The 27166-nt window shown below is 40.6% G+C and overlaps 1 protein-coding gene across 1 annotated transcript in view; it reads left to right on the top strand.

Moving 5' to 3' along the window:
• WWTR1 (WW domain containing transcription regulator 1) overlaps nucleotides 1-27166 on the top strand; it is a 128725-nt gene that overhangs the window by 79791 nt on the left and 21768 nt on the right. Inside the window, exon 4 of the mRNA XM_082459683.1 lies at nucleotides 25571-25773. Coding sequence (XP_082315809.1) covers nucleotides 25571-25773 — 203 coding nt within the window. The remainder of the gene's footprint in view (nucleotides 1-25570; nucleotides 25774-27166) is intronic.

The raw sequence follows: 27166 nt of genomic DNA, 5'->3' as shown, positions 1-27166 counted from the left end.
TGGACACCCTTCCTTTATAACTGTGGCTTAGCCATGGTGAGTATGGACTCAAGGAGACCTGAGTCAGTATAGTCAAGTAAATATATTGTCCCTTCTTCCAAGAAGTCTGGATCTACCATTTTAAAGCTTGCAGATGTAAAATATATACAAAAAGCAAACGACTCAGAACAACCTCTGTTGTGTTTCGTATCTAAAGGGTAGATCAAGGAAAATGGTGTCACTGCTTCTACGAGCAGTGGTAAACCAAAGCTTTCTGTGAGTCACTTGTCCCCAGTATATAAGAGCTCAAGTAGAAAGCAGATGTGAGTGTAGCAAAGAAACCACAAATTAGGTAGCATTAGATGAGTTTCAGGGTTTCTTTAGCCATTTAATTTTTATTAAAAGTTCTAAAAGCTGATTATTAAATTATTAATGTTAACTTTATAATCGATTATAATTGGAAAAGATCTTTCATGGACCTGGTTTAAAAAATTCAAACACTTTTTTCAAAGGGGTGTTCAAAAAGTAAGTCTTCCTCTGATACCCATGCCTCAGTCCCTTGTATGTTGCCTGGAGTCAATCAGTGTTTCCAGTTATGTGTATGTTTCTTCACATAAATGCTAGCACATTATACCCACTGTTCTGCACCTTGCCTTTTTTTTTTTGGGCTCATAATATCTTTATTTATTTATTTATTAACATCTTTATTGGAGTATAATTGCTTTACAATAGTGTGTTAGTTTCTGCTGTATAACAAAGTGAATCAGCTATATGTATACATATATCCCCTCCCTCTTGCGTCTCCCTCCCATCCTGCACCTTGCTTTTTTCTACTTCTATATCCGTATACACAAAGCTGCCTCATTTTTTTTTTTAATTGCCCAGTAGTCCAACATGTTGATATGCTATAATTATTTAACTAGCCTCCATCTGATGGGTATTTGGGTTTAGTGTGTTGTTAGTGCACCCAGTATTGGAGTGAAGATCCTTGTTTGTGCTCTTTCATGTACTTTCCTTAATTTTACAAAATTGCACAACGAGTAGGAAGTGGACTAAATTAGAAGGACCTTGAATGCTAAAAACTTAATACTGAAGGCACATGTGAGTCTGCCCTCCCCCCATCCCCCCACGCACTAAAAGACCAATTGCTGGTAAAGTTTATCTAAAGAAATTGTAATCTGAATGTCTGAAACAAGTTTACCTGTGGCTGAATAAAATACCTTTTTCCAGATTTCTAATAAATCGGGGCAGTAAATTTCTCAAGACACATTCTGGGGTTTTTCCAATAATATTTGAATATTTGCCCATTACAAAATGCGTTACTAGCCTCTCAGGAATCACAGATGTGTCCCAAGTTTGGAAATATAACTGGGAATGCAAAGTAAGCTTCAAAGACTGGGGGTAATTTAGAGAGTCACAATATGGTCCTAATAATAAATGATTTACTCAGAGTATTTTGTTTTAAGCTATAGCTCTGCCTGTAGTTTCTACTCTTTATTATCAACCTTTAAAAATAGAAAGAGCAGATCTTTCTACTGTTTTTTTTTTTTTTGAGGTTTAGTATGTGGTATTTTATTTTCATTATTTTAGAAATAATAAGTGTACATCTGTGTTTACATATATTATACCTACGTCATACATTAGCATATATACGTAAACATATATATAAAGTCAATATTTGGAATATGATTCAAAACTTCTATGTCGGTTTTACATCAACTGCATTTTTTTTCTTTTTACCTTTTAACCAGAGAAGATCCTCCTCCTCCTCCTCCTTCTTCTTAAATCTAGAATTTTGGTCTTTTCAATGGCATATATCTGACAAATAAGTGAACTTAAGTGATGTGTCCCCTTCACTGATAGGTATTTATGTACAAGTGAAAATGATGTCAAAATGCAATGAACATTACTGTCAGGTGATAGAATTAGTAATAAGCTAATTTTATGTATTTCTGGAACTATGATATAATCAGTGACATAGCAAAACACATTCAGCAATAAATCTCCTTATATTGTGATTCCGTGTTTTTCTGTGTGTTAGTGATGGACTTGGGAGTCAGACTGTCAGACTTTGAATCTCAGCTCTGCCTATTGGTGACTCTGTTAAGTCACTTAATTGTGCCTCAGTTTCTCCATATGTAAAATGAGGATTATATTTATAGTGTGAGGAGGTTGTATGAGATTATAAGTAAAGTGCATAGATCCATGCCTGGCACGTAATGAAATGTTATATCATCATTGTTCTTTGTGGAAAGAAAAGTTTTATGTTTTATTTAACTATAGAATGTTAGATTTGAAGACAATTTCATTGTTCATCTTAAAAGCTCTAAAAAAAAATATTTATTTTAGGCTGGTTAGTGTGCAAAGCGCTTTAAATTAGGAGCTCTGTATTTTTTACTTTCAGTGAGGATAGCGCCCCCTGGTGGAATTGTTTCAGTCCTCCCCCCGTCCCCCCAGAGAAACTTCTTGTCAGTGGATATCTTATTTTTTCAGTAGATCTATTCCTGAAATGTGGGTTGCAAGGCAACCATATTTTAATTGGGAGAGAAGAGATCCATCACTCAAAGGCATCCTGGAGTGAGTGACTTTGTGAAAGTCATTTTGTGAGTGACTTTGTGAGCATACTTTTGTCAGGCTGCCTCAGAATCCAGTGAAAAGGCATCTCTCTCTTGGCAGGATGGCAGATTGGTTGTGTATCTAAACTCACTCTCTTTTCAAATGCTGAAGTAAAACGAAACAGACTCTCAAGGGGTTATTTCAAATAGCCCTCTCCAGCTTGGTCTAATTTTTAACTGAAATGTTTGTTTTTGTATTTACCAAATCAGGTTGTCTGTCAGGTTTTATCCAGTTTGATTCTGTTTGAGCAGAGTGGTCCCCTTTGCGTCTGAGTCCCCAGAGATACCCAGTGAATGGAAGGAGAAAGGAAGGTTTTGGAGAACTTTAGATAGTGAAGAGGAGAGATTACCACTGGGTGGAGGCCATATCACTTGGGGGCTGACAACTTGCTTGAAATCCTCACTTTTCTGTAACACAGTGAAGGGGGAAAACTACTGTATGTGTGAAAGTTGATTTTTTTCATGACACAAACCAGGTAGGATCTCATATCTTTTAAGTGGGTTGTTGGTATGATTAATTACTTTTTTTTTTCTAAATATTTATTTATGTATTTGGTTGTGCCAGGTCTTAGTTGTGCCAGGCAGGCTCCTTAGTTGTGGCATGTGAACTCTTAGTTGCGGCACGCATGTGGGATCTAGCTCCCCGACCAGGGATCGAACCCGGGCCCCCTGCATTGGGAGCGCAGAGTCTTATCCACTGCGCCACCAGGGAATTCCCCTGATTAATTACTTTTAATAACCACTAAATTTTATTGAAGGAGGGGAAAAAATGAAACAAACAGAAAAAAAAAAAAAGGACTCTACACAGGCCATATTATAATATATAAAACAATGGGCTTGGGGCAAATGGAACCTGCTAAGGAAATCAGTTAGGTTGTTAGGGTGGTAATGGGAGTGGTGTGGAGGGCAGGGACCTCTTTGTATAGTGGTTAATGGGAAGACTTGGAGTCAGAACTGAGTTTCTCTTGGGTTAGATAGTACCTGGGTCTCATTTTCCTTATCTGTAATGTGGTGATAATGATAGTCTCTTCCCCATAAAAGTTTTGGGTATTTAGGTATTCCATGCCTTGGTACCTGGCATAGAGAAAGCTCCCCAAGAAATATATTGTTATAACTATTATTATGGGCTGGTAACCTGGCTTTTCCTCACTTTTCTGGCCTGTGTGTAGCCAGAGGAAAAGCCTGTGGTGTGTGCGATAGAAAGCCATCCTCTTCCTTCTCCCTCAGGAAAACCCAACCTCAGTTGCTGCAGCTTTGATCTTTTGGACACTTTTGCTTACACGTTGCGAAAATAATCTTGAACCCCAGGCAGCGACTGTGAGAAGCTGAAGAGGCCCACGCTCGAGCCCGGGCTCGTTCATGAGCAGAGAGAGTTTGTGAAGAACCAGTTCACTTCGAGCTCCACATGGAGAACCTTCTCCCTCTGCAAGTGCGATGGTGTCAAGGTCTTCCTGTTTCTCAGCACCCATGGACTGAAGTCGTACAGTGACTTAAAATCTCCCCATATTTTAAAATGTCTTTGCAGAGAGAAAGTGACAGGCAGTTTTGCCTTTCTGGTGATAATCCTAGTGATCGTCAACCATGGTGTGCTGGCCTTCTGTCACACATTAATGGACCTCCTTGTTGGAATGAGGCCCTGACCTGGGGTGCCAGTATCCTCCCAGACAGGACAGGAAAAATAAAGACTGTATAACAACTTCACCAGACTGCCAGCCCCAGCCAGTTCAGAAACCGCTGGTAAAGGGCAGCCAGGGTGTATTTTTAATGCTATAGGAATTTTTTAAATATCACACACTCACACACACACGCTCCCCCTTTGAAGATGTGCCATCCACCAGGCCAGAGTCTGTCCTCCAGGTCTATCTTGATCTGTATTTCAAATTATAAACACATGTGTGGTTTTCTTGCTTGCTTGCTTGCTTGCTTGCTTTTTTTTTGCAGGGTATGCTTTTCAAGACAAGCTGGAAAATCTAGTCTCTGCTCAGTTTGCAAAGTTGGCTCCTTTGTCCCTCTAGGAAGTGTACAAAGGCACTTGAAGACATTTTATCAAAAGCAAATAAAATAGCTAAGGGACACCGCAGCCTAGTGTTGCTGAAAGCATGTAGAGAGGTATCCTGAAAGTTTGCTGAAAGTTAGATTTGTACGTAGGCTATCTTATTTTTGTCTTTTTCCAGTAGTTTTCTTCTAATCAAATTTATGTAGTGAGTTTATGGCAGACACATCTGGCTACTGTGATTTTTCCAGCTCTGATGTTCTCACTACTTTTTGAACTTTGCGGTTTCCGCAGCATGAATTAGCCTAACGCACACAAGCACATACACACACAAACCCAAAGACAAACTGAAAAACCTCCACGCTTATGGGGGAGGGTGGCGGTGATGGGGCGCTGGTGAGAGTGCTGTGGTGGGAAGTGGGTCTTTACGGAAGGGAAGGGAAGGAAGACTGGTGAGCACAGGGAGAGGGGAAGGGGTTCTGGTTACAATGTTTTTTTGTTTTTTCTTGATAAAAAAAGAGAGAGCAGTTTTCTAAATGCCATAGAAAATCAGTATTATTTTCTTAGAGAGATTTGGAGGAATCCATCAATTGTCAGAATTTAGTCTGTCGGCATTATTGAAGACCATTCTTCGGCGTTTCCTAAAGGAGATTCATTACAGTTCCTTCCTTTTAAGGCTTTTAAAGATTATGTGAAATGGGGGCCAAACACAAATAATTAAGTCAACTGATTCAATTCTTGTGCAATAAAGTGGGACGTAATAGTCGATAAAGAAGTGAACCTTGTGTTTTCTTGAATCCCTCATCTATATCAGTATTCGTTCATCTGCATATGCATTAAGATTGCGTGATGAAGACTTATAGATTTTATTACACAAAATTTAGAAATTTAGGTAGCAAATCTCCTCTTTGACGAGAAGTCTTAAGAGCCATGAAAAATGTTTGATGCCAAAATTTTCCTGAGAAAATATCCCCCAAGATAAAATTTCCAAGTAGTTGCTAGATGAACACTTTGGAAAACTGTACACAAAGATGCTCCCCCCCATTAAATGCCTGCAATATGAAAATAAATATATTTGTAACTATTAATAGTTATAGGACTATATGGCACGTGGAAAACTTTATTATATCAGTCTGATTTGATAAAGCAGGCAAAATTGTTTATACTATGATTATAATTTTGTTTTTTAAAAAAGACTTTGTTTAGATTTTCTTTTCCCACCAGACGATGCTCTCCACCTGTGTATTTCTAGCCCATGGCCAAGTGCATTACGCATCACAGGTGCACCACTTAGTAGAATGAATGTGTTGAGTAAACCAATTATGTATTTTTAGATGTTCATAGTGATTATAGTAAGGCTTTTGAATTGGGGGTGTTCCCCTTAATTTTCTCTGTAATACGGTGATATTTTTATAATAGCCAAAAGAAAAAAAAAAAAAAGGAGAACCATTTGGTTGGTGCCTTGAGCTTTTTATGGTGGGAGAAGAGGATGGGGTATAGGGAAGAATGCTCCAGGCCCCGTGTGCAATAGAGACAGAACCATGAACCGTCAGGCTTCTGTGTCTACCTGTGGCAAACAAGTCATTCCCTGGTCTGTAAGATCCGTGTTTCTTCGAGTGGAGGCCCAGGTCTAGCACGGGTCGGATTCCTTGGGCCATCTGTTACACATACATCTTCAGAGTCCAGTAGGAGCCTGATTGCTCCCCAAAGAACAGTCATGGGCAGCTGCTGGGAGAAATACTGCCTGAACCCCACCCCTGCGAAGTCGTGTCTCAGACCGTGTAGGGTGGAGTCTAGGAATGGGCGCTGTTTTCAAGTGCTCAGATACCTCTGGTCACCAGCCAAGTGCAGGAACAGCCACGGAACCCTGTGCCTTAGCACAGAGATTGGAAACTGCCGTCAGAACAACTGGCAAAAACGCATTCAGAGACCCAGTCTTTAACTTGAGTTACCTGAAAAGAACGCCGAGTGTGCTCACCAACTTCTTTTTTTGTTAATTGCGGTGTAGTTGATGTATAATACTGTCTAAGTTTCAGGTGTACAACATAGTTATTCACAGTTTTTAAAGATTATACTCCATTTATAGTTATTTAAAAACATTGGCTCTATTCCCTCTGTTGTACAATACGTCTTTGTTGCTTATATATTGTATACATAGTCGTTTGTACCTTTTAATCCCCTACCCCTATCTTGCCCCCACCTGCTTCCCTCTCCCCACTGTTTGTTCTCTGTATCTGTGAGTCCTGTTTCTGTTTTGTTATATACATTGATTTGTGTTATTTTGTAGATTCCACGTATAAGTGATAACATATAATATTTACCTTTCTCTGTCTGACTTATTTCACCAACTTTTAACTGTGATTTTTGCCTGAAATAGACATTTATGGTGACATTGGCATTTGTCACTTTGGCGCTTGGTGTCACTGCACACATGAGCTTTGGGTATGTGAATGCTGAAGCCACTTTCCAGTGAGTTCTGACCCCAGTCATACCAGGTAAACTTCAAAAACTAGGGGAGACGTTGCAGTTTGGCATCTAGATTTTTGAAGTGTATTGTCTAAATTCATAGGGTCAGTGTATAAGCCTTTGCTAGCTGAGAGCTGACCAAAGAGTCAGGCCTCTGCAAGCTTAAAGCCCTGAAAAGTTCTGGAGGGGCACCCCATACCCCAGAGAAGCACAGAGTCTCTTAGGAAAGAGGTAAAGGCCAGGTCAAGCTTTTCCTTAGTCCCTTCTTTGTGGGCACGACCTTCATTTACTTATTTATTTTTAATGGAGTCTAATCTCTTCACTAAGCTGTGGGCCTCTGTTTCGAGAGTTTTAAAAATAATTGGGACAGTTTTAGTACTATCTGCTGGCTGACTTCCAGTAGTTTGTCCCCAGGAACTTCCTTGCTGTGGAGAATGTTGCCCAGTTACAGTTTTAGGCAGAGGGATTCTGGGATGGTTTGTCATTCGGCCACTTGTTCCAAATTGATAAGTGTTGAGTGACATTTGGACACTTTTCTTTGATCTCCTCTTTGGGGCTTCTGGTGATGTTGTCCCCACCTGATCATCACCTCCCCCACCCTGTATCAACTGCAAGATTGATTTCTTCTTCCTTTCTGGAAGTCTAAATTTATTCCCGGGGTGTTTTGCAGTTGCTGGTGGTCAGGAACAGCTGTTCTGCCACGCTTGACTCTGGATAATTCTCTGTGATGAAGTCAGCAAAATAATACCATAAGAGAAGCCAGGAAAACAAAAGCCTTCATGGTCTTTTCTCATTAAGTGCACTGAAGAGAGGAAGATCAGCCATCTCCCTGGTTTAAAAAAAAAAAAAAAATGCAGGAAAAATTAAGATTCTAAAACATATTTGAGGCAGCAAGATTCAAGAATGTTATTCTCCTCCCATGTTATATAATTACTACTTGGTCATTGTAGACAATACTGATCAGCAAAAAATGAGAAAATAAAAAACACTGTAATCTGACCATTCAGAATCACACTAACATTGTCTCATATTTGTCTTTTTTCAATACAAATGTAAACAAAGGAGGTTGGAGAATCCTCACGTTCTTTTTTGTAGCCTGCTTTTTTCACTTAATGTATCATGAGTATCTTTCTGTTTCAATAGATATTTTTTGATTAGCTGTTTTTATTGGAAAAGTAACACAAACATGGTGGAATATTCAAACAGTTCTAAAGAGCATTCAAGAGAAGTAAAAGTCTCCTTCACACCAGGACCCCCCGCCCTTCTCTCCTCCCCAGAGAAACCACTACTACCAGCTTCCTCAGTACAGTCTTCCCTCTTCCCCCGGTAACCACGGGGGATTGGTTCCAGGACCTCCACTATACCAAAAACCGAGGATGCTCAAGTCCCTTGCATCAAATGGTGCAGTGCAGTCCGCCGTCCGTATCCGTGGTTCCTCATCTGCAGATTCAATTTCTATCCACAGTTGGTTGCATCCGTGGATGCGGAACCCGCAGATACAGAGGGCCATCTGTATTCCAGAAATACTCGACATACGTATGTGTGGTTGGATGTATGTGCCTTTTTAAAACTTAACATATCTTAGAGAGCTTCCTACATTAGCACTTATAGATGTATTTATTCTTTTTTAGCAGTAAATAATATTCCATTCTACTGATGAACCGTAATTATTCAACCGGTCCCCTAGGCTGGATATTTAGGTTCTTTGCTGATTGTTTGCTATTTTTAAACAATGCCACAATGTGTGTCCCTGTATGTAAATCCTTGTGCCGTATGCTGTTTATGTATAGGATAATTTTGCAGAGGTGGAATTCCTGGGTCAAAGGTTATGTGCATTTAAAGTTGTAAAGTTGTTCCACTTCCCTCCAAAAAGTTACACCAATTTACACTCCTGCCAACAGTGTATTAAAGTGTTTCTTTCTCCCTACTCAGGCCAATAATGTTCATTATCAAACATTTTAGTCTTTATAATTCTGATAGGTACAAACTAGATTCTCATTGTTTAGTTTATACATGTATTTAAGTTATGAATGGACTTAGACATATTTCTTTCTATACACCATTACATCATGTTAATGACTGTACAATATGCCATTGTGTGACTCTACCATAATTTATTTAACCAGCTCTTTTATTGAGGGACATATAGATTGGTTCTATTTTTTATTATTATAAATGATATTGCAGTAAATATTCTTGTACGTAAATTTTTGTGCCTTCCTTAATTTCCTCATTTTTTCCAGTTTCTTTGGAATGTTAATTTGTTAGGAAAGTATGAGAATTCCTTTAAAAAAAACACAGTTTTGACCTGGTTTACTTTCATCGAACTAAGTAAGTAATTGTCTGCAGGTCCACTGTGTGTGTTGGGGAGGATTTGTTTGGGCTGCTACTTTCTTTTACAAAAAAATGATTTAAGGTTGCCACAAAAAGTGTATTTTTAGCCAGGCACCTAGCTTTCCCACTAGCTCTGGTTTTCAGCTTGCATATCCATATGTTTTTGACTAAGCCATAAATGGAAGTTTCATTTGAAGTTTGCTTCCCAGTACATGTCATGCATTTCATTCCATATTATTTTCGTCCTTTTCCTTTCCAGTATTATATTTCTCAGGCACCAGTGAAGAGTGAGTTTTCAGTTTTGCCAAGAGTTAAATATTTGCAGAGATGGAAAAAACAATAAAGTAAAAAAAAAAGAAAAATTAATGTGGCTGATTTAGTCCTGGCTCACAAGACTTTCATATAGCTGCTTCAAAGCTCACATTTTAAATATCCAGAAAAATATTCTATTTTCACTCTTATCAATTGCCATAATGCCTGAATTAATTAGAATGGAACTATCATTTCTCCCCAAATGGAATTGGATCATCCCATCCTAGCAAAATGAATGCTCAGGGCAGCTGCAAATGGAAGTTCCTTCTCCAGCCTCCACTCTGCCCTTCTTCGCTTGTCCAGTTTTCCTTTTATCGAGAAGGCCAACATGGAACAGTTTCTTCACCTCTGATCCTGGGAAGTGAGGGCCTTTCATCCCAGGGCCTCAAGCTTTATAGTCAACTAACTCTTGGAGCCCAGGTTCTACCCAAGAAAACTTGTAATTCTTTAGTTCAGTGTCTTGTTGTTAGGTACAGTTTTCCAGAGCTGTTTCTTCTGAAAGACCAGTCCCATAGGGCACCTCTTTGTCCTGTCTTTCCAGGCTCTCTATTTTTTTAAAAATGAGATTTTTTTTTCTCTTTTAAAAAAAATTGAGATGTAATTGACATAAACATTATATTAGTTTCAAGTGTACAGCACAGTGATTTGATATGTGTATATGTTGTGCAGTAGTCATGACAATAAATCCTTTTTTTCTTTTTTGGCCACGTCACACGACATGTGAGATCTTAGTTCCCCCACCAGGGATTGAACCCGCACCCCTTGCATTGGAAGCATGGAGTCTTAACCACTGGACCGCCAGGGAGGTCCCGCGACAGTAAATCTAATTAACATCCATCACCACACATAGTTTTTTCTTTTTCTTGTGATGTGTCGACTGAAAAAAAAATCGCACAACCTAAAAGCTGAGAATTATGTTTTATTCAGGGACCTTACTGAGGACTATAGCCCAGGAGACAGCCCCTCAGATAGCTCTGAGGCGCTCTTCTGAAGAGGTAAGGGAGGAGCCATGATATATAGGAGTTTCTGCTGCAAAAAAAAAGAAATAGTCACACATCAAAAGATTACTACTAATCACAAAAAACAGACATCTCAAGTTAATGATTTTAGTGCTTTTCTGTGTATGGGAAGATGCAAGAGTCTGGACTCATTGAAATTATTCCTTTGATTTACATGTTGATTATCTAGGGCCAGCATCCTTTTTTTCTCCATCCTGAGTGCTCCTCAGGTCGGCTGCTGGCTTGATGGCAGGCACCACTCTTTGTTTACTGAAACGGCAGCCAAAAGTTTTTTTGTCCACAAATAACAGTTGGGGCCGGGGATGGAGGTGGCGAGGCTGGGAGGAATGGTGAGTGTGAGGTATCAGGATCGTGTAGCACCTGTTACAATTAGGGTTCTCTCCCTCCAAACCCCAGTCAGTTCTCAAAACCACTGAGCAGTAGTAGTTTCCCCGAAGAGAAATAACATCACAGCACAATGGCCCGTATTGTGGACTCTGCCAGGCTGAGAATTTTCAACCTCCAGGGAGTTTAGGGTGTGTTTAGGGGAAGTTTTTTCTTTGCTGTAATATGTCACCTTTTATTTTGAAATAATCTAAAACTTACAGAAGAGTTTCAAATATAGTACAAGGAACTCCCACATACCCTTTGCCCAGATTTGCCTTTGTTAATTGTTTATGATTTGCCTCATTTGCTTATCTCTCTTTTTCCGTATGAAGATGTATTATATATATATATTTTTTTTTCTGAACTCTTCAGGACTAAGTTGGAGATGTTATGCCCTTTTCCCCGTAAATACTTCAGATCATATTTTCTAAAAGGATGTGTTCTTACTTAAGCACAGTACAGGAAGACCTCATATTAACTGGGCTTCACTTTTGTGCTTCACAGATACTGCATTTTTTACAAATTGAAGGTTTGTGGCAACCTTGCGTCACACAAATCTATCAGCACCATTTTCCCAGCAGCATTTGTTCACTCAGTGTCTCTGTGTCACATTTTGGTAATTCTTGCAATATTTCAAACATTTTCATTATTATTATATTTGTTATCGTGATCTGTGATCCGTGTACTTTGATTACTAATGCAAAAAGATTGACTCACTAAAGGCTCAGATGAGGGTTAGCATTTTTTAACAATAAAGTACCTTTTAATTAAGGTATGTACTTTTTTTAGACAATGCCATTGCATTATATATATTGTCTATGTGTGTGTGTATATATGTATATATATATAATAAACTTAATAGACTACAGTATAGTATAAGCATAACTTTTACATGCACTGTGAAACCAAAAAATTTGTATGCCTTGCTTTTTTGCAGCGGTCTGGAACTGAACCCTCAATATCTCTGAGGTATGCCTGTATGGTATGAAAATCACGAAATTTAACATTGGCACAATACTGTTGTCTAATCCACAGTCGATATTTGAAATTTCATTTGCCACAATAATGTCCTTTTTTTCCCCCTAAATATTTATTTATGTATTTATTTGGTTGCATCAGGTCTTAGTTGCGACAGGTGGGCTCCTTAGTTGCGGCTCACTGGCTCCTTAGTTGTGGCATGCATGTGGGATCTAGTTCCCAGACCAGGGATTGAACCCAGGCCCCCTGCATTGGGAGCACGGAGTCTTAACCACTGCGCCACCAGGAAAGTCCCCACAGTAATGTCCTTTATGGCCTTTTTGGTTTCTGGTCCAGGATCTATTGAAGGTCATGCATTGCATTTAATTGTCCTGTCTCCTTAATCTCTTTTTACCTAGAATGATTCCTCAGCCCTCGTGTTTCTGGACCTTGACATTTTTGAAGAGTATGGGCCAGTTATTTTGAAGATTGATTTTAATTTGGCTTTGTCTGGTGTTTCCTCCTGGTTTAGATTTAGGTTATAAGTTTTGGGCAGGAGTACCACAGAAGTGATGTTGTATTCTTCTCCCTGCATCCTGTCAGGAGGCATGTGATGTCAGTTTGTCCCAGAATGGGTGATATGGGAGGAGTTTCTTGGGCCAGCTGGCTCCTCTCATGAGAGTGTCCCATAAAGACAGTGCAATAAGAGGAAAAACTTTCTGGTCCACCAGGACTCTGTAAGATGTGGCCTCAGGTCATGTAAACTCTTTTCTTTCCTCTGGATGATGAGCAAATGCCATATCTAGCATGCTTACTTAGGCTTCACAGAACACTATTTAATTCATAAATAATACTATATTGGTGTAGAAACAGACTCCCAGACTTAGAGAACGAACTTATGGTTACCAGGGGAGCAGGGTAGGGGGAGGGATAGATTAGGAGTTTGGGATTGACACACTGCTGTATTTAAAATGGATAACCAATCAGGACCTACTGTATAGCACAGGGAACTCTGCTCAATATTATGTAGCAACCTAAATGGGAAAAGAATTTGAAAAAGAATAGATACACGTATATGTATAACTGACTAACTTTGCTGTACACACGAAACTAATACAACATTGTTAATCAACTATACTCCAATATAAAATTAAAAAAATTCTATATTGGTGTAGCTGTATATACAGAGATAGAGTTTTGAAATGAAACTGTGATGCTTCCATCCATTGATTCTACTCTTGCCTCTTCCAACACACTTAATTCAGAAGTATACATATAGGGGCTTCCCTGGTGAACCAGCAGTTAAGACTCCGTGCTTCCAATGCAGGCGGTGCAGGTTTGATCCCTGGTTGGGGAACTAAGATCCCACATGCCGCGTGGTGTGGCAAAAAAAAAAAAAAAGTATACATATAAATAATTGACTTAAGTTGGGATAGAAGACAGTGGCTGAGAAAATAATAAAGCCAGGGAGAAAAATGCATACTGCAGGCCTCGTGTGGTTGCTAGAGGTGCCTGCAGTTTTGATTCTGAGACTTGGGGGGCTCGTGCTCGGAGGACGAGATACGTTCAGTTACAGGAGTCAAAGCATCCATCAGGGAAAGGCTCGCCTGGTGCGGAGGAGAAGCAAAGTTTTTCCAGGTATAGAGGCCGAAGGGGGAGTTCTGCTAATTCCCCATAAATGATCTAGACACTGCTATCTAGCAGTCCTCAAAAAGTCTCCCAACTGTCAACACCCGGAGTTCTAGAGAGAGGTTTTCTCTACCCTTCCTTGACCCTAGGTGGTGGCATCATCTCAGAGAACCAGCCAGGAACGGCTGCAGACCACAAGGCTACCCCCGCGTACCCAGCTGGACTCAGGCATACAATTTAGAAAATCCAGAGTTGTAGCTTTTTGTTGTTGGTGTGTGTTTTGTTTTGTTTCCGTTTTTAAGAACAGGGCCCCCTTGGCACACCCTGACAAATGAAATTTAGAGGCGTAGGTTTTTGTTTTGTTTGGCTTGGGACGGGAATCTCCTTTTGAAAGTGTTTAAGAGCAGAGCTGCTTTGGTTTCTACCTCTCCTTACCTCCACTGCAGAGCTTATTCTTTTCTTGCCCAGTGATGACTCTGAACTACCTCACAGGGCTGAGAGACAACAGCCCAGAGACACAGATCCCTAACTTCTCCATCTGTTGATTTCTTCAGAGTTTTTTATTTCAGCATGGTGTATGAAGTACTCTGGCAGTTTCTCATGTAGTTCGAGCAGTGGCCCGAAGGAGATTTCTATCACTTTGGAACAGAGGCTAACCGCAGTGCCTACCACAGCCACGATGCCCCATAGGCCCCGGTCCCTGCCTCTCCCCCTGTGCCCCTCAGCCACGTGGGTTAACCCTGTTTTGCTCAAGTACTCCAAGCCTACAGGTCAGGCCCCTTCCCATCTCAGGACCTTTGCACTTGTTCTCCCTCAGCCTAGTATGCCCGCCACCCTGATTTCTGCACTTCATCCAGATGTTTTTAGATCACACATTACCTCTTCAGGCACAGAAGGAACGCCTGTCTCAAATAGTTCTGCATTTGTTTGTTCAAAGCCCTTATCGTTAGAATTATACTGTATATTTGCTATTGTGTCTCCCCACTAGACCATAATCTCCTGAAGGGCCAGGGCCTTTCTATCTTGTTCATCAGTATCTCTAGCACCTAGAAACAGGGCCTTGCACCTGCATGGGGCTCAGCAGATATTTGGTGAGTGAATATTTAAATGAAACTTGGAACACTGGAAAGAAAAAAATCATCCATAGGCTTACCATCCGAACACTACCACTATTAGTATTTTGATACACTTTCATTTCAAAGGTAATTAGCCTTTTGGGGGTCACTAGAAATCCTATAAGATCTAGGGGTACATGCATATAAGCACAAAGTCCCAAAATTTGACAAATAATTTTAGCAGATTTCTTAATCCTGCTACCCCTGGTTAAATTCTTGTTTTGTTTTGGTTTTTTTCCTGAGTACTCATGGCTGGATGCAAAACACCCACCATCACCTTACTGTATTATTTCTGCTAATTTGATTGCTGAAGAATGGCTCTTTAATTTGCATTTCTATGATTCCTTGTGAAGCTGATAATTTTTCCATGTTTGATTAGTAAATACATGTTCTCTTTCATAAATCGTTCAAATCCTTTGACTTATCTCTTGGAGTGTCTGTTGTATGAGCTCTTTTAATAATAAAGATGTTTACTAAAATGGCACGTAATAAAAAGAAAACAGATTAAGAACCAGCGGCCCACAATGGCAACTTCTCGCTTCTTGTGGAACTGCAGCTGTGGATTCATTTTCTGTTATTGAGCTTGGGTTGCCACACTTTGCACCTGGAGTAGTTTTAAAATCATTCAGGAAAGCTAACCAATAAAAAGCTACAATAAACCCTCTCCTGACTAATGAAAATAAATGCCTGAATCAGAGTTTCCATTTCCTGCTGGGATAAAAGTATACCTATTGTCTGAAGATAATAAAACAAGAAAAGTTTTGATTTTGCTGCTGTTGCCAGGCCATGGAATTAAATTCAAAGACACAAAGATAACTTTGTGAAGCAGCACAGTGAAGCACCCAATTTCCTCTTTTTTCCGAGTTAGGTCATTATTTGCCTAAATTCACTGCCTTCATAGATGTGCTTCCTGCCAGGCCACTTTTGATAAATCTTGAGATATCCCAGAAATCAGATGGAATCTGAGTAGCACATTCTGGTGCTGCTTTAGGTAGAAGAAATATGGTTTCTTTACAGCAAAAGGACCCAGATAAATGAACATGCCAGAAAGATGTGATTTTTTTTTTTTCTAGATTGTCCTGGATCTGTCAAAACCACGAAAACTGATGTTGAAATCCTTTAAATGCCAATAAAATATACATTGTAGATGATGCATTTGCTAGGAAAACATAAAAACCTACATTACAGGCATTTCCATCTTTACACCTAAGAGAGCAGAGTTGCCTGAATACTTGCACCCTGGTTTGTTGACTAGATTACTGTTTGGATGGGCAGACAGGATAGCAAGTAAGAAAATCGTTTGCTGGTGCTAAAAATTCAGGGTTTCTTGTGAAGTAAATGCAGCTTGGGTTACAAGTCTAAAACCAGACCAGCTGGGGGCATCTGGAAAACCGAAGGTCCACCTGTTCAGTTTTGGGGGCACTGGAAGTGATTTTAAGGTTTGAAGCCGAGAAAGTGTGGCTGAATGCACAGGGACCCCAGAACTCTGTGCCTTATCAACTGAGCCAGCTGAGAAATTTCCTTATAGTTATTCTCACCCAGAATTGGAATAAAGGGCTCAGTGTGAAGTTGGGATAGTGCAGCTTCTTGGTTTAATACTTTACAGATTTTTGGAACCGAATGCACCCTGAAGTGAAAAGCTGCCTTTTTTTTTTTTTTTTTTTTGCTGACCTTGTTGGATGGCTAATACTGTTTCTGGGAAATAAGAGAAACAAGCGACTCATTGTTGGCAGGAGCTGAGAGAGGCGCAAGAAGGGCGAGAGACGTGTCTGCAGCCCTTTTTTCCCCTTCATTGTATCGTGACTGAGTCCAGGCTGGACTGAGGCTGGGTTTTTCTTTTCTACCTCCGTAGACATGTGTTTTCCATCAGACAGGGCTGCGTGACACCTGACATTGGCCAGTTCACATGAGTTAAGCCATGTACGACCCATAAACAGAGAGGAAAAGACCCGCAGCTGCACCCAGACACTCTTGCTGCTGAAATATGTTTGAAGCTTGGTGTGGCTGGGTCTGCATATATGTCAGATACGATTTACACCTGTATGTTTTGGCTTCTATCTGTTGCACATCATTACTTCCCCAAAGCCGCTGTGGCCAGAAGGGCTAGTATTGCCTGATGGCGGCACCTCTTCTCCTTGAAACCTTCCTGAATTATGAAATGTAACTCTTCAAAGTTATCTGACTTTGTCTTTTTTAAATTTTTTTTTTAAGGACTGAAGAAGAAAGCCCTATACCATTTTCTGTAAAACCAGATCACACAGGGTGTCATTGTAACATGTGATCCGTGTTGATTTCATCATTTTATAAGTAAATAAGTTAATTAAATTAGTCTGCCTTAGACCTTTTCATGAAATAGGGAAAAGGAAACTCCTCTTGATCCTTGTCACCAAATTTAACTCAGTAAATATTTTTTGATTGCAGGACAGGGCAGTGCTTGGTGGTCAATGCAGGCGATGCCAGCCATGCATTCCAGCATATTCCCTGGGCTTCCTAGGTTTGTCACAGTCTATGCCTGTGATTTGTGCTGAGTCACTTAACCTTCCAAGTTTCTTCATTTCAAAAATGAGTGAATTGGCTTAAGTCAGTGGTTTTAAATTGTGTCCCAAGGCCCCATGCCAGGGTTTCAGGGGCATGTGAGCAGAAGCTAAGCTTAGTTAGTATTCAGTCTCCAAGAACTGTGTCTGTTCAACATATTTTAAAACTTTGTTTAATATTTTGACACAAGAGTTGGGAAACGCCTGTAGGGAAAGCACAGTGAAAGCCAGACCAAGAAAATTTAGAGAAGAGAGTCAAAAGGGCTGCCATTTAAGCGCTCACTGGCACCGGCACAGGCCCCAGGCGTGTTGTGAATGAGCCCCTGCACATGTGGGGTGTCTCTGCCTCATGTCATATATCAGGCTCTGGAGAAAGATCCTGCTGCTGAAAAAAAGAATTGAGAACCCTGGTCGAAATGGACTAAGCCCCTTCCAGCCTGAACTTCTATGGTGATGCTTCAAAGTAGGGTAAATACATGGCCCCAGCTGTGATGAGTGTGGTGGGGTTTGTAAACCACTAATGATAAAACAGAGCAAAATGCAATGGGTCCTGAACAGGGAACTATGTTCTGGCAGGAAAGAGAAGGCAGCAACAAAAGTCTAGTATTCATTAAATATTCACTTATAAGATTAGGGGAGTAATGATTAAAATGCATCCTCAAGAGAAAGAACTGTGTCTGTGTGTGTGGTGGGGAGGGATTTCCAGTTTATTCTGAGTTTTCTTCTTTATTATGTTTCTTTTAAATTAGAAAAAAGTCTATGCTGATCATCTTCTTACAAATGAACTGATATTTTACACCAATTTCTGACCCATAAACCCTGAAGTTTAGTTCAGGGAGAATGTATTTAGTGCCTACTGTATGCACCAGCAAGTCAGGTTTGAAATGCACTCAATTATTTTTGTTCTATGTTTATAAGGAAGATCCGTATCATTGGGGTTGGTTCCAAGGGGCAGGGGGAGACTTGGCTCCTTCCTAGGTCTTATTTATAAAGGGCACAAATCCAGCCCCCAGGAAAGTGAGAGTTCAAATCACAGGAAGAAAACACTTCAGTGTTTCTTAAAAGAGCTTCTGTTCTGTGTGTATAGCCCAACCCAGAATCCAACAGGAAAGATGTCCTGACTTTCAGCCTTAACCAAGTGCATGTTTACCAGTGATGCAATGCAATGTCATAAATAGTGCTTGATTTCCTTAAAAAGTTACAGAGTAAGTGCAGGAGTCATCTTCCCTCTCCAATTACCAAGTTGTATGGGTACAAAAGGACAGCCAGCTAGTTGTAAGCCATGGAGGACACACTGAGAGCTAATCTGGGCAGCCTGACTGTCATTCTAAATATCCAATGGTTATTTCATACGGGCACTGGTTCTCTTTGTAAGGAAACACATTAGCGTGGAAATAGGATACTTGGGTTCTGCTGCCATGAGTTAGCTCTGGGGACACGGACATTCACAGGCTTAGGGTGACCAACCATCCCGTTTGCCTGGGACTCTCCTGAATTTTAGCCCTGAAAGTCCTGTGTCCCAGGAAACCCGCTGGTCAAACTAGGGCAACTGGTCACTCACTGGGACAGACCCGTTTCAGCACTTGTAGAGCAGGGACAGAGAATGGAGTGACCGTCAAGCTTTCAGTTAACAGTCCGTGCTGCAGGAGAGCTTGTGTTGCCCTTTCATGGGTGTTTAGGTGTCTGGGATGTGTTTCTGATGCAATTTATACAAACGTATTAGCCCAAACGTCAAACTGAATTAAACACCTGGTCCAAACGGGAGGAGGAAGTTTCCCACATCCCAAATCAAGTGTATTACCCAAGGTGTGTACAGTATTCGAATGTTGCATATTCATCTACTTTGAGGAAACTGCAACCAGGTTTTTACAACAAGTCAGCCTCTTCAAAGCTCTTCCCACACTCAAGGGATGACGTTAGAAGGGTTCTTTGGAATGCTTGATGTTTTATCCTAGAAGCTTGTAAAAAAAAAAAAAAGAAAGAAAGAAACCCCAAAACTAAACTAAAAGGTTACTTTGAATATGTGGAACTGAAGTTCATTTAGCAAGATTCTGTTTACCACCCGTGAAAACTGAAGTACAAATTAAACCATCTTTGAGATTTTCCTGTTAAATCAACATTTGCTGATGGAGAATTTCAGCAGATATTCTGGCAGTCTCTTATAACCCTTGCTTTCCCTGCATTTTGTTTTGTTTTGTTTTTCTGTTACTTTGTATCTTGAACAACAGTGAGTAACTAGCAAAAGGTATTCCTCTTTGCCCTCCCCAGACTCACATGTGCCTCAGGGAGAAGGATTTGAAGGGAGTAAAGTAATTTCTGTGTCTTTCTAGGGCTTAGGTGTGGCTTCTAGCCATTGGCAAGCTGGTTGTCCTTTCCATAATCTGCTCAGAGCCAGCCCCATGCAGGCCCGTGACAGGTTTTGTAGTTGAGCCTAATCTTGTGGTTTTGTTTTCTTCATTTGGCATTTTGTGTGTGTGTGTGTGTGTGTGTGTAACCATAGCCTATTTTAAAAACAAGGGAAGCAAGCCCAGGACACAGAAAAGCAAGCCACTGAACCTCTCCGAGGCCAGAAAGACATTTGTCAAACATTCCAGGAGGCCCTCTGGACAACCTGATTCCCTGGCCTCCCTCCTCGTCTGCAGCTCCTGGCTTGGGGAAGCTGCCCAAACACTTTGTCTGTGAGCTGTCGCTCTCTGTTCCTGCTGCTGCAAAAGGCAAAAGTTCAGGAGTGAAGCCTTTACCTTTTCCATGTCTGCTTCTTATACAACAAATGATGTGTAGGCTTAGAACTGAGTCCAGGGACCTTCCTGGCCTCAAGCCTACTTGTGGGGCTTTGTAGACGTGACCAAGTGTGTTTGCTGGAGCAGGTCAGAGGGTGCATCAGTGTCCTTAAACAGAGAGTCCGGGTAGTCACCCCCTCTGCGCACCCCATTCCCATGTTGACCGTTTACTTCACCAAGGATACAGTCATTAAATCAAAAGAGTGTTCATATCTCAGCTGCTGTGGAGTTTTGTTTTTCTTGGTGTTTTCTTTTATACTGAATAATAGCAGTGAAATGTTTCTGGTTACATATCTGCAGAGCTTGGTTACGTTTGATTGCCAAACACAGAAGAGAAAGCCAATTATCAAAGAAGAAAGAAAAAAAAAGAGAAAAAGGAAAAGGAGATGAAAAGAATGAAAAAGATAAATGTGGATTTCAATTTAAATTCTGACTCTCTTGGAAGGAAAAACAAAGAAGTCTCTCCTTTAGTTTTTTTTTTTTTTTTTTTTTCTGCTTTAGTTTTGATGCATTCCTGCTTCAATGGAGAAATCTTCTGTTTGGGTTATTCCTTTCTGTGGGGACTGGCAAAAGTCTAGAACTTGACTAGGTCTTTAGCCTTTTTGAGGCATTTAATGGCAGTCTGCCCTTAACTGGTTTGGCCTCAGATACTGTATTTGAGATACTCTGCTTGTTTTCTTTTTTTTCTTTTTTTTAAACTGAACTATTCTCTCCCTAAAATGTTATGGAATATTATCCCAAGGAGTATTTTGTTCATTGCAAGTCTAGATGTTTTCCTTCCCGTGCTCTCCTGAGGACCTCCTCTCTGTTTATCTCTGTCTTGGGCCTCTTTTGCCTCTTTGTCTTTGAGTAGCTAGAACCTCAACCATCGGTGAAGTTCATGAGATTCAACCTAATAAAAGATTCAAAAGCAGTCTGAAATGAAACGACTACAAGAAGCAGAGTGACAGGTTGAATCATGGGCACCTGGATTGAGTCAGGCAGGACATCTGACTTCTAGGCCTGGACCATTTTATGATCTCGACCAAATTCACTGTTTCTCTGGGTATTGTTTCCTCACCTTCACAAGGAGAAGTTGCACCAGGCAGGCTCTTAGTTTTGAGGATCTTGCCTATAGTTTAAGCCTTATTCGTTGTTTTTCAAATAATTTGGGGGTTACCTCCTTTCACTCCACCAAGAAGATATTTTGCCTATTTGATGCATACATGGCCGTGCTTTTGTCTTCTGTTTTTTACTTTTACATTTTTATGTTTTACATAAATAATAAATGCACACAGAAAAACTTCAAACAGTGCAGAAGAGGAAAAGGAAGATCTCCTCCCATCCTTGACACCCAGTTTCCTCTCCAGAGGCACCCACTGTTGTGTATTTTTCTAGAGAGATTTGCTGTATATGTGTTGATATAATATGAATCCCCACTGCCTCCATTTTTCTAGTTACAGATAGTGGCATGCTCTTACATGCATTTCTTTTCCTTGGATTTTTTTCTCCCTCTTCTAAACATTGTTTCTTAGAGAATGTTCCATAGAAGGACCTACAGAGCTTCTTCATTCTTCGGAATAGTCACATAGAATTCCTCTGAATGATTGGATCATGATCTCTTATTGGTGGATACTGTTTTTGGTCTTTTGCTGTTATGGACAATACTATGGTGAATATTCTCATATAGACTTCTCCGTTGGTGGGTGTGCTTTATTTTGAAAACAAAGCCACTGGCTAAGTTCTACTCTTTTCCAGTCACTACAGTTAATAGCTGGAGATGTTTAGTCTGAGTGTAGTCTGAATGGTCAAATCTAAATTAAATGGAAGAAAGCAGCGTGTCCACCATGCCTCCCCAATGGATGGTCGCTGTAAGGGCTGGTGTTTCAAAGGCTCACAGGGGTGTGGTTTTGGAAGAGATCTTCTCCAAGTCTTAGACTCCCCCAGATAAGGATGCAGACATCAATAAAACCTGCCAAGCAGTATCTGGACAGTGTGTGGAGTGGAGTAACGGAATCCTGTGTGAGTAGACGACTGACAATGCTGTCTTCCCAAGTTACGGCAGATAGTTCCGTTCCAATTGATTTGTCATGTCAGTAAGTCCCAGACCTGAGCCAGTTTTAATATTTTTCAAAGACTCTGAGTTATAAAAATTAATATAACCTCTGAACTGCTAACAAAAAAATTTAACATTTTTTAAGCTTTTTCCTAACCTGGGGATTTCTGATATTGGAAATATTCAATTTACACATTTCTCTTATAGACACAATTGGGTTTTTTTTTTTTTTTTTTTTGTCTATAGTAGTTACATCAGAAAAATAGGAGCATACTTTTTCAGAAGGTTCAGAAACGACTGTGCCTGGAGAAAATCACTATTCTTCCATCTAAGCTTCCGTCTCCTGGCCTGAAAGAGGTCTTATGAATTAAACCCTTCTGGATATCTGGACTTTGTCTTACTTGAACTGGTATTTAAGAGAACTTTTCCCCAATGACACAGTGTGTGTCCCATCCCTGACCCTCCCACCCAGGCCTTCAAATAGAGATTGTGATTATGTTCCAACAAGCTGTAGAAATTAAGTGCTTATTTCAGTTATTTTGACACTGATCACAACTGTGCTTTTTTTCTGTTCTCAAACTAAGAACATAAGGAATGCCCAGCTGGTTTCAGTCACTCATCCCATCGTTTACTGAGTTTCCCTGTGTGCCAGGGACGGTGCCAAGAAATGAGAGTTCTTGGTGGTGGGCCTGATTCAGGAAGTGAAGCCCAAACTGTTTGGGCAGAATACTCCAGTATCTTCCCTTGCCTTGAGTGACTTCCCTGGGATTGAGCAGACCTGTGCATCTGTCCAAACCTTCCTTGAGCCCTTCCTAATTGTAACCTGAGCAACCTTTGTCCCAGGGCCCTGTTTTGAGTGCTTCGAGGGTCTGCTGTTTAAGTGGCGCTTCCTTGCCATCAACTGAAGGGAAACTGTGTGTTAGAGGGGTTGACTCCGTTTCAGTGATTGTTCCTGGTCTTCAGTTTCAGGTGTGGCAGAGGGCGGCCAAGGACAGTTGAAAGGGCAGGTGGACGGGGTGTGGGGGGTTCAACTGTGGCCCTGGTTCCACCTGTTTCTAAGCAGAGCACGCCCCTCACCTCCCTGGGTTTCACAAAATAAAAAGCCGGACTAGATGCTTTCCAGGAACCCTTACAAAGCCTAACATTCTAGCGCTCCACAGCCAAGCATAAAAACCCACCTCATTTCTTCATACCTTCCTTGTGAGTTCCTGTGAAGGCAGGAGCTGTTTATTCAACTACAGACCCAGTGCCCAGCACACAGTGGGAATGTGATAAAGACTTGAGTGAGTTATAAGGAAATTTCAAAAAAACTATTTTTACCCCACCTCTACTCCCATCCAGAGGAAGTTCCTGTCATGGAATTAATTCTTCCTTAAGGAAACCAGTTCTTCTACAGAAAATCTTCAGTGTTGGTATTTTCTTTTCTTTTTTAAAATTTTACTGGCGTAGAGTTGATTTACAATGTTGTGTTGGTTTCAGGTGTACAGCATAGTGATTCAGTTATACATATACATATATTCATTCTTTTTCAGATTCTTTTCCCATATAGGTTATTACAGAATACTGAGTAGAGTTCCTTGTGTTATACAGTAGGTCCTTGTTGATTCTCTATTTTATATATAGTAGTGTGTGTATGTTAATCCCAAACTCCTAATTTATCCCTCCCCCCTACATTTCCCCTTTGGTAACCATAAGTTTGTTTTCTAAGTTTGTGAGTCTGTTTCTGTTTTGTAAATAAGTTCATTTATATCATTTTTTAAAATTAGATTCCACATATGAGTGATATTATATGATATTTGTCTTTGTCTGACTTACTTCACTTAGTATGATAATCTCTAGGTCCATCCATATGGCTGCAAATGGCATTATTTCATTCTTTTTTATGGCTGAGTAATATTCCATTGTATATATGTACCACATCTTCTTTATCTGTTCTTCTGTCCACGGACATTTAGGTTGCTTCCCTGTCTTGGCTATTGTAAATAGTGCTGCAGTGAACATTGGCGTGCACGTATCTTTTCGAGTTATGGTTTTCTCCAGATATATGGCCAGGAGTGGGATTGCTGGATGCTATGGTAGTTCTAGTTTTAGTTTTTTAAGGAACCTCCATACTGTTCTGCCTAGTGGTTATACCAATTTACATTCCTACCAACAGTGTAGGAGGGTTCCCTCGTACTTTCTTTTCAATGTGTGTGTGTGTGTGTGTGTGTGTGTGTGTGTGTGTGTTTTCTACACATTCATTTAATACATAGTTGATTAGGCTAATTTAAAATTCATCGAAGAAAGTTTAGTTATAAAATATGTTCCCTCGTAATATCCATAACAAACTGAAGATCTGAAATATTTTACTTTGAACTTTAAGTAAAGTCTGCCAATAATTTTATCTTTTAAAGGTAGTGATACCAAATATAGCAAAAATTGAGCGTTTTTTCCCTCAGAAATGAAGTAAGTATGTAAAATTACACATTGTTGCCTTTGGCCCTGACCTAGGAGCAAATAGACTGAAAAGCATGGTTTTCTTTATTGTAGGATATTACCTAGGCAGAAGTTAAGCAAATTTGACTGGTAAACTGTCTTGAGGAAAGCTAGCACTTTTTAAGATGCATTTTTTTGGCGGGGGTGGGGGTGGGGGGAGACACCAATTACAGAATTTATTAAAGGATTACAATTTTTTTTTTCTAAAGTGAAGTACTGCATGCCAAAATTTTAAATGTTGGTAAATGCAGACAAATAGAAAATCCTTAAAAAGTTTCAAACACTTCTTGTGGCTTTATCCAATCACAAACGCTGTTAGCATTTTTATATAATTTCTCACAATAATTCTCACTAAATGATTCTCTAATTATTCACTAATAATTTCTCACTAAATAATTTCTTTGGGGCACCCTCTTTTAACAAAGCATGAATGGCGTCCTGCTTTTGTGTAGGTCCCTGATCTAGGTACTATGTTTTACATGTCACTCGTCAATTCACTCATCCATCCTAAACATTATTTTCTACCCACCACCTATCGATGATCACATGCCCTCCTTAGCCCTGCCATAAGCATGCAGGTTATCTGAGACCATGCATACACACCCCCGGATGTCCTGGTGAAATTAGCTTTTATGTTGTGTCAACTTTTGTGGAATTTATTTACGACCACTATGTTCTATGAAAGGTTTAAAATGTACTCTAGAACACAGGCAAGGTGTGAAATCAGGCTTTTAACAGGGCACAAAAGCCAAGACTAGGTGAGTCAGGAGAGGGGCCGGTATCTGAGCCTCCATGAATTGAATTAAGGTAATAATTACTTCAACAGTAATGATTAACAGGAAAATGCTTTGGAAGGAATCTCAGGAATCCATAGTGTAAAGCGCAAAGCATTCTGATGATCTCTGTTTGATAAGGAGCTGTGGTCCCTGGTCATTAACCCGCCTGTTCGTCCCCCCTGTAGTGATGAATCACCAGCACCAGCAGCAGATGGCACCCAGCTCCCTGAGCCAGCAGAGTCTCCCTCCTCAGAACCCACCAGCAGGGCTCATGAGTATGCCCAACGCGCTGACCACGCAACAGCAGCAGCAGCAGAAACTTCGGCTTCAGAGGATCCAGATGGAGAGAGAGAGGATTAGGATGCGTCAAGAGGAGCTCATGAGGCAGGTATGGCCTTCGGTGGGACCTGATGGCGGCTCCGTGGCCTTTGGTGGCAAGGCTAGTGGGTAGGTGTCTACTTGCCATCAGAGTAACTACATCTTTCTCCGGCAGCATTAAAAGCCCAAAGCGCTGCTTCAGACTTCCAACATCTGTTTGCACTGTCTTGAGAGCCAAACTTATACAAGTACAAGGACTAGCTATATCAGCATGGCTGCCTTTGGCTTTCACTGCGAATCACTAGAAGGAGAGAAAGAATATGTTCCAGTTACTTATTACTGTGTAATGCATTATCGCAAAACTCAGTGGCTTAAAACCATAGCCATTGTATTATATCACGCCATTTCGTGGTCGGGAATTGGGGCAGGGCTCAGCTGGACTGTTCTTGTGCTGTACGTGATTTTGACTGAGGTCACTTAGCGGTGGTCAACCGGTGGGTGGGCTGGCCTGGAGGGTCCAAGGTGGGTTTACTCAAGCGTGTGGCACCATGGAAAGGGCTGCTGGAAGACTGAGCATAGCTAGGACTAAAAGCTGGAGTATTTGCCCATGGCATCTCTAGCATGGCAATCTCAGAGCAGTGGGACGTATTACATAGCAGCTTGGGTCTCCCCAGGAGTCTGAGAAGACAGGAATTGAAAGCTGCCAGGGTCTTGGGGCCTGGCTCTGGAAACTGCCGCAGAGTCAGTTCTTCCATATTCTCTTGGACAGAGAAGTCACAGCACACCCCCCCAACCCCCAATTAGAGCAGATAGCAGAGGGGATGTTCCATGGAAGAAATGACAAAGAATCTGCAACCATCTTTGATCCACCGTGCAGCATGAGAAAAAGAAAATTGAGGGAGCATGAGAAAGGAAAATGTTTTGCATACAGACTCTGATAGAGTGCTCTGCAAAACCCCCTGGGCTTTGATCAGGCACCTTTGTGCCATTTCCTCATTCAGTCAGTCAGTCAACAGAGTGTGTGTCCTCTGTGAGTCAGGCTCAGGGCCTCGCTTCAAAAAATAAAGGAAAGAAAATCCCTGAAGGAGCCCACAGTTTTCTCCCTGCTTCAGTGGCTTGGTCTATGCAAGAGCAGAATTCTCTTCTGTGTTGCTAAACTAATGTAGCACATGCTTTCAGGTCTCATAAATTTTGCTGGCTGCATTTTGGGGAGGAAGGCTTCAGTTTATTGTTTTAATTCTTCAGACTTTGCTTTATGACTCACATGAAGCAAGATACATGGGTAGCTTCCTTTCCATGTGGACGGAAATGAGTAGCTTTAACTGTTCCAGAATACTTTCTTACAGGGGGCTGGGAGTATTAGGGTAAACACTATTTTTTCTTTTAGTTATATCTGATACTTTCAAAAATATACATTGACTGCCATAGGTAAATAATGTATTTCTCATCAAATAAATTCTAAA

The sequence above is a fragment of the Balaenoptera physalus genome (assembly GCF_965194825.1).
Source record: "Balaenoptera physalus genome assembly, chromosome: 4".
Lineage (NCBI taxonomy): Eukaryota > Metazoa > Chordata > Mammalia > Artiodactyla > Balaenopteridae > Balaenoptera > Balaenoptera physalus.
The sequence above is the reverse complement of the archived record's forward strand: the minus strand, read 5'-3'. Positions and strand labels throughout refer to the sequence as shown.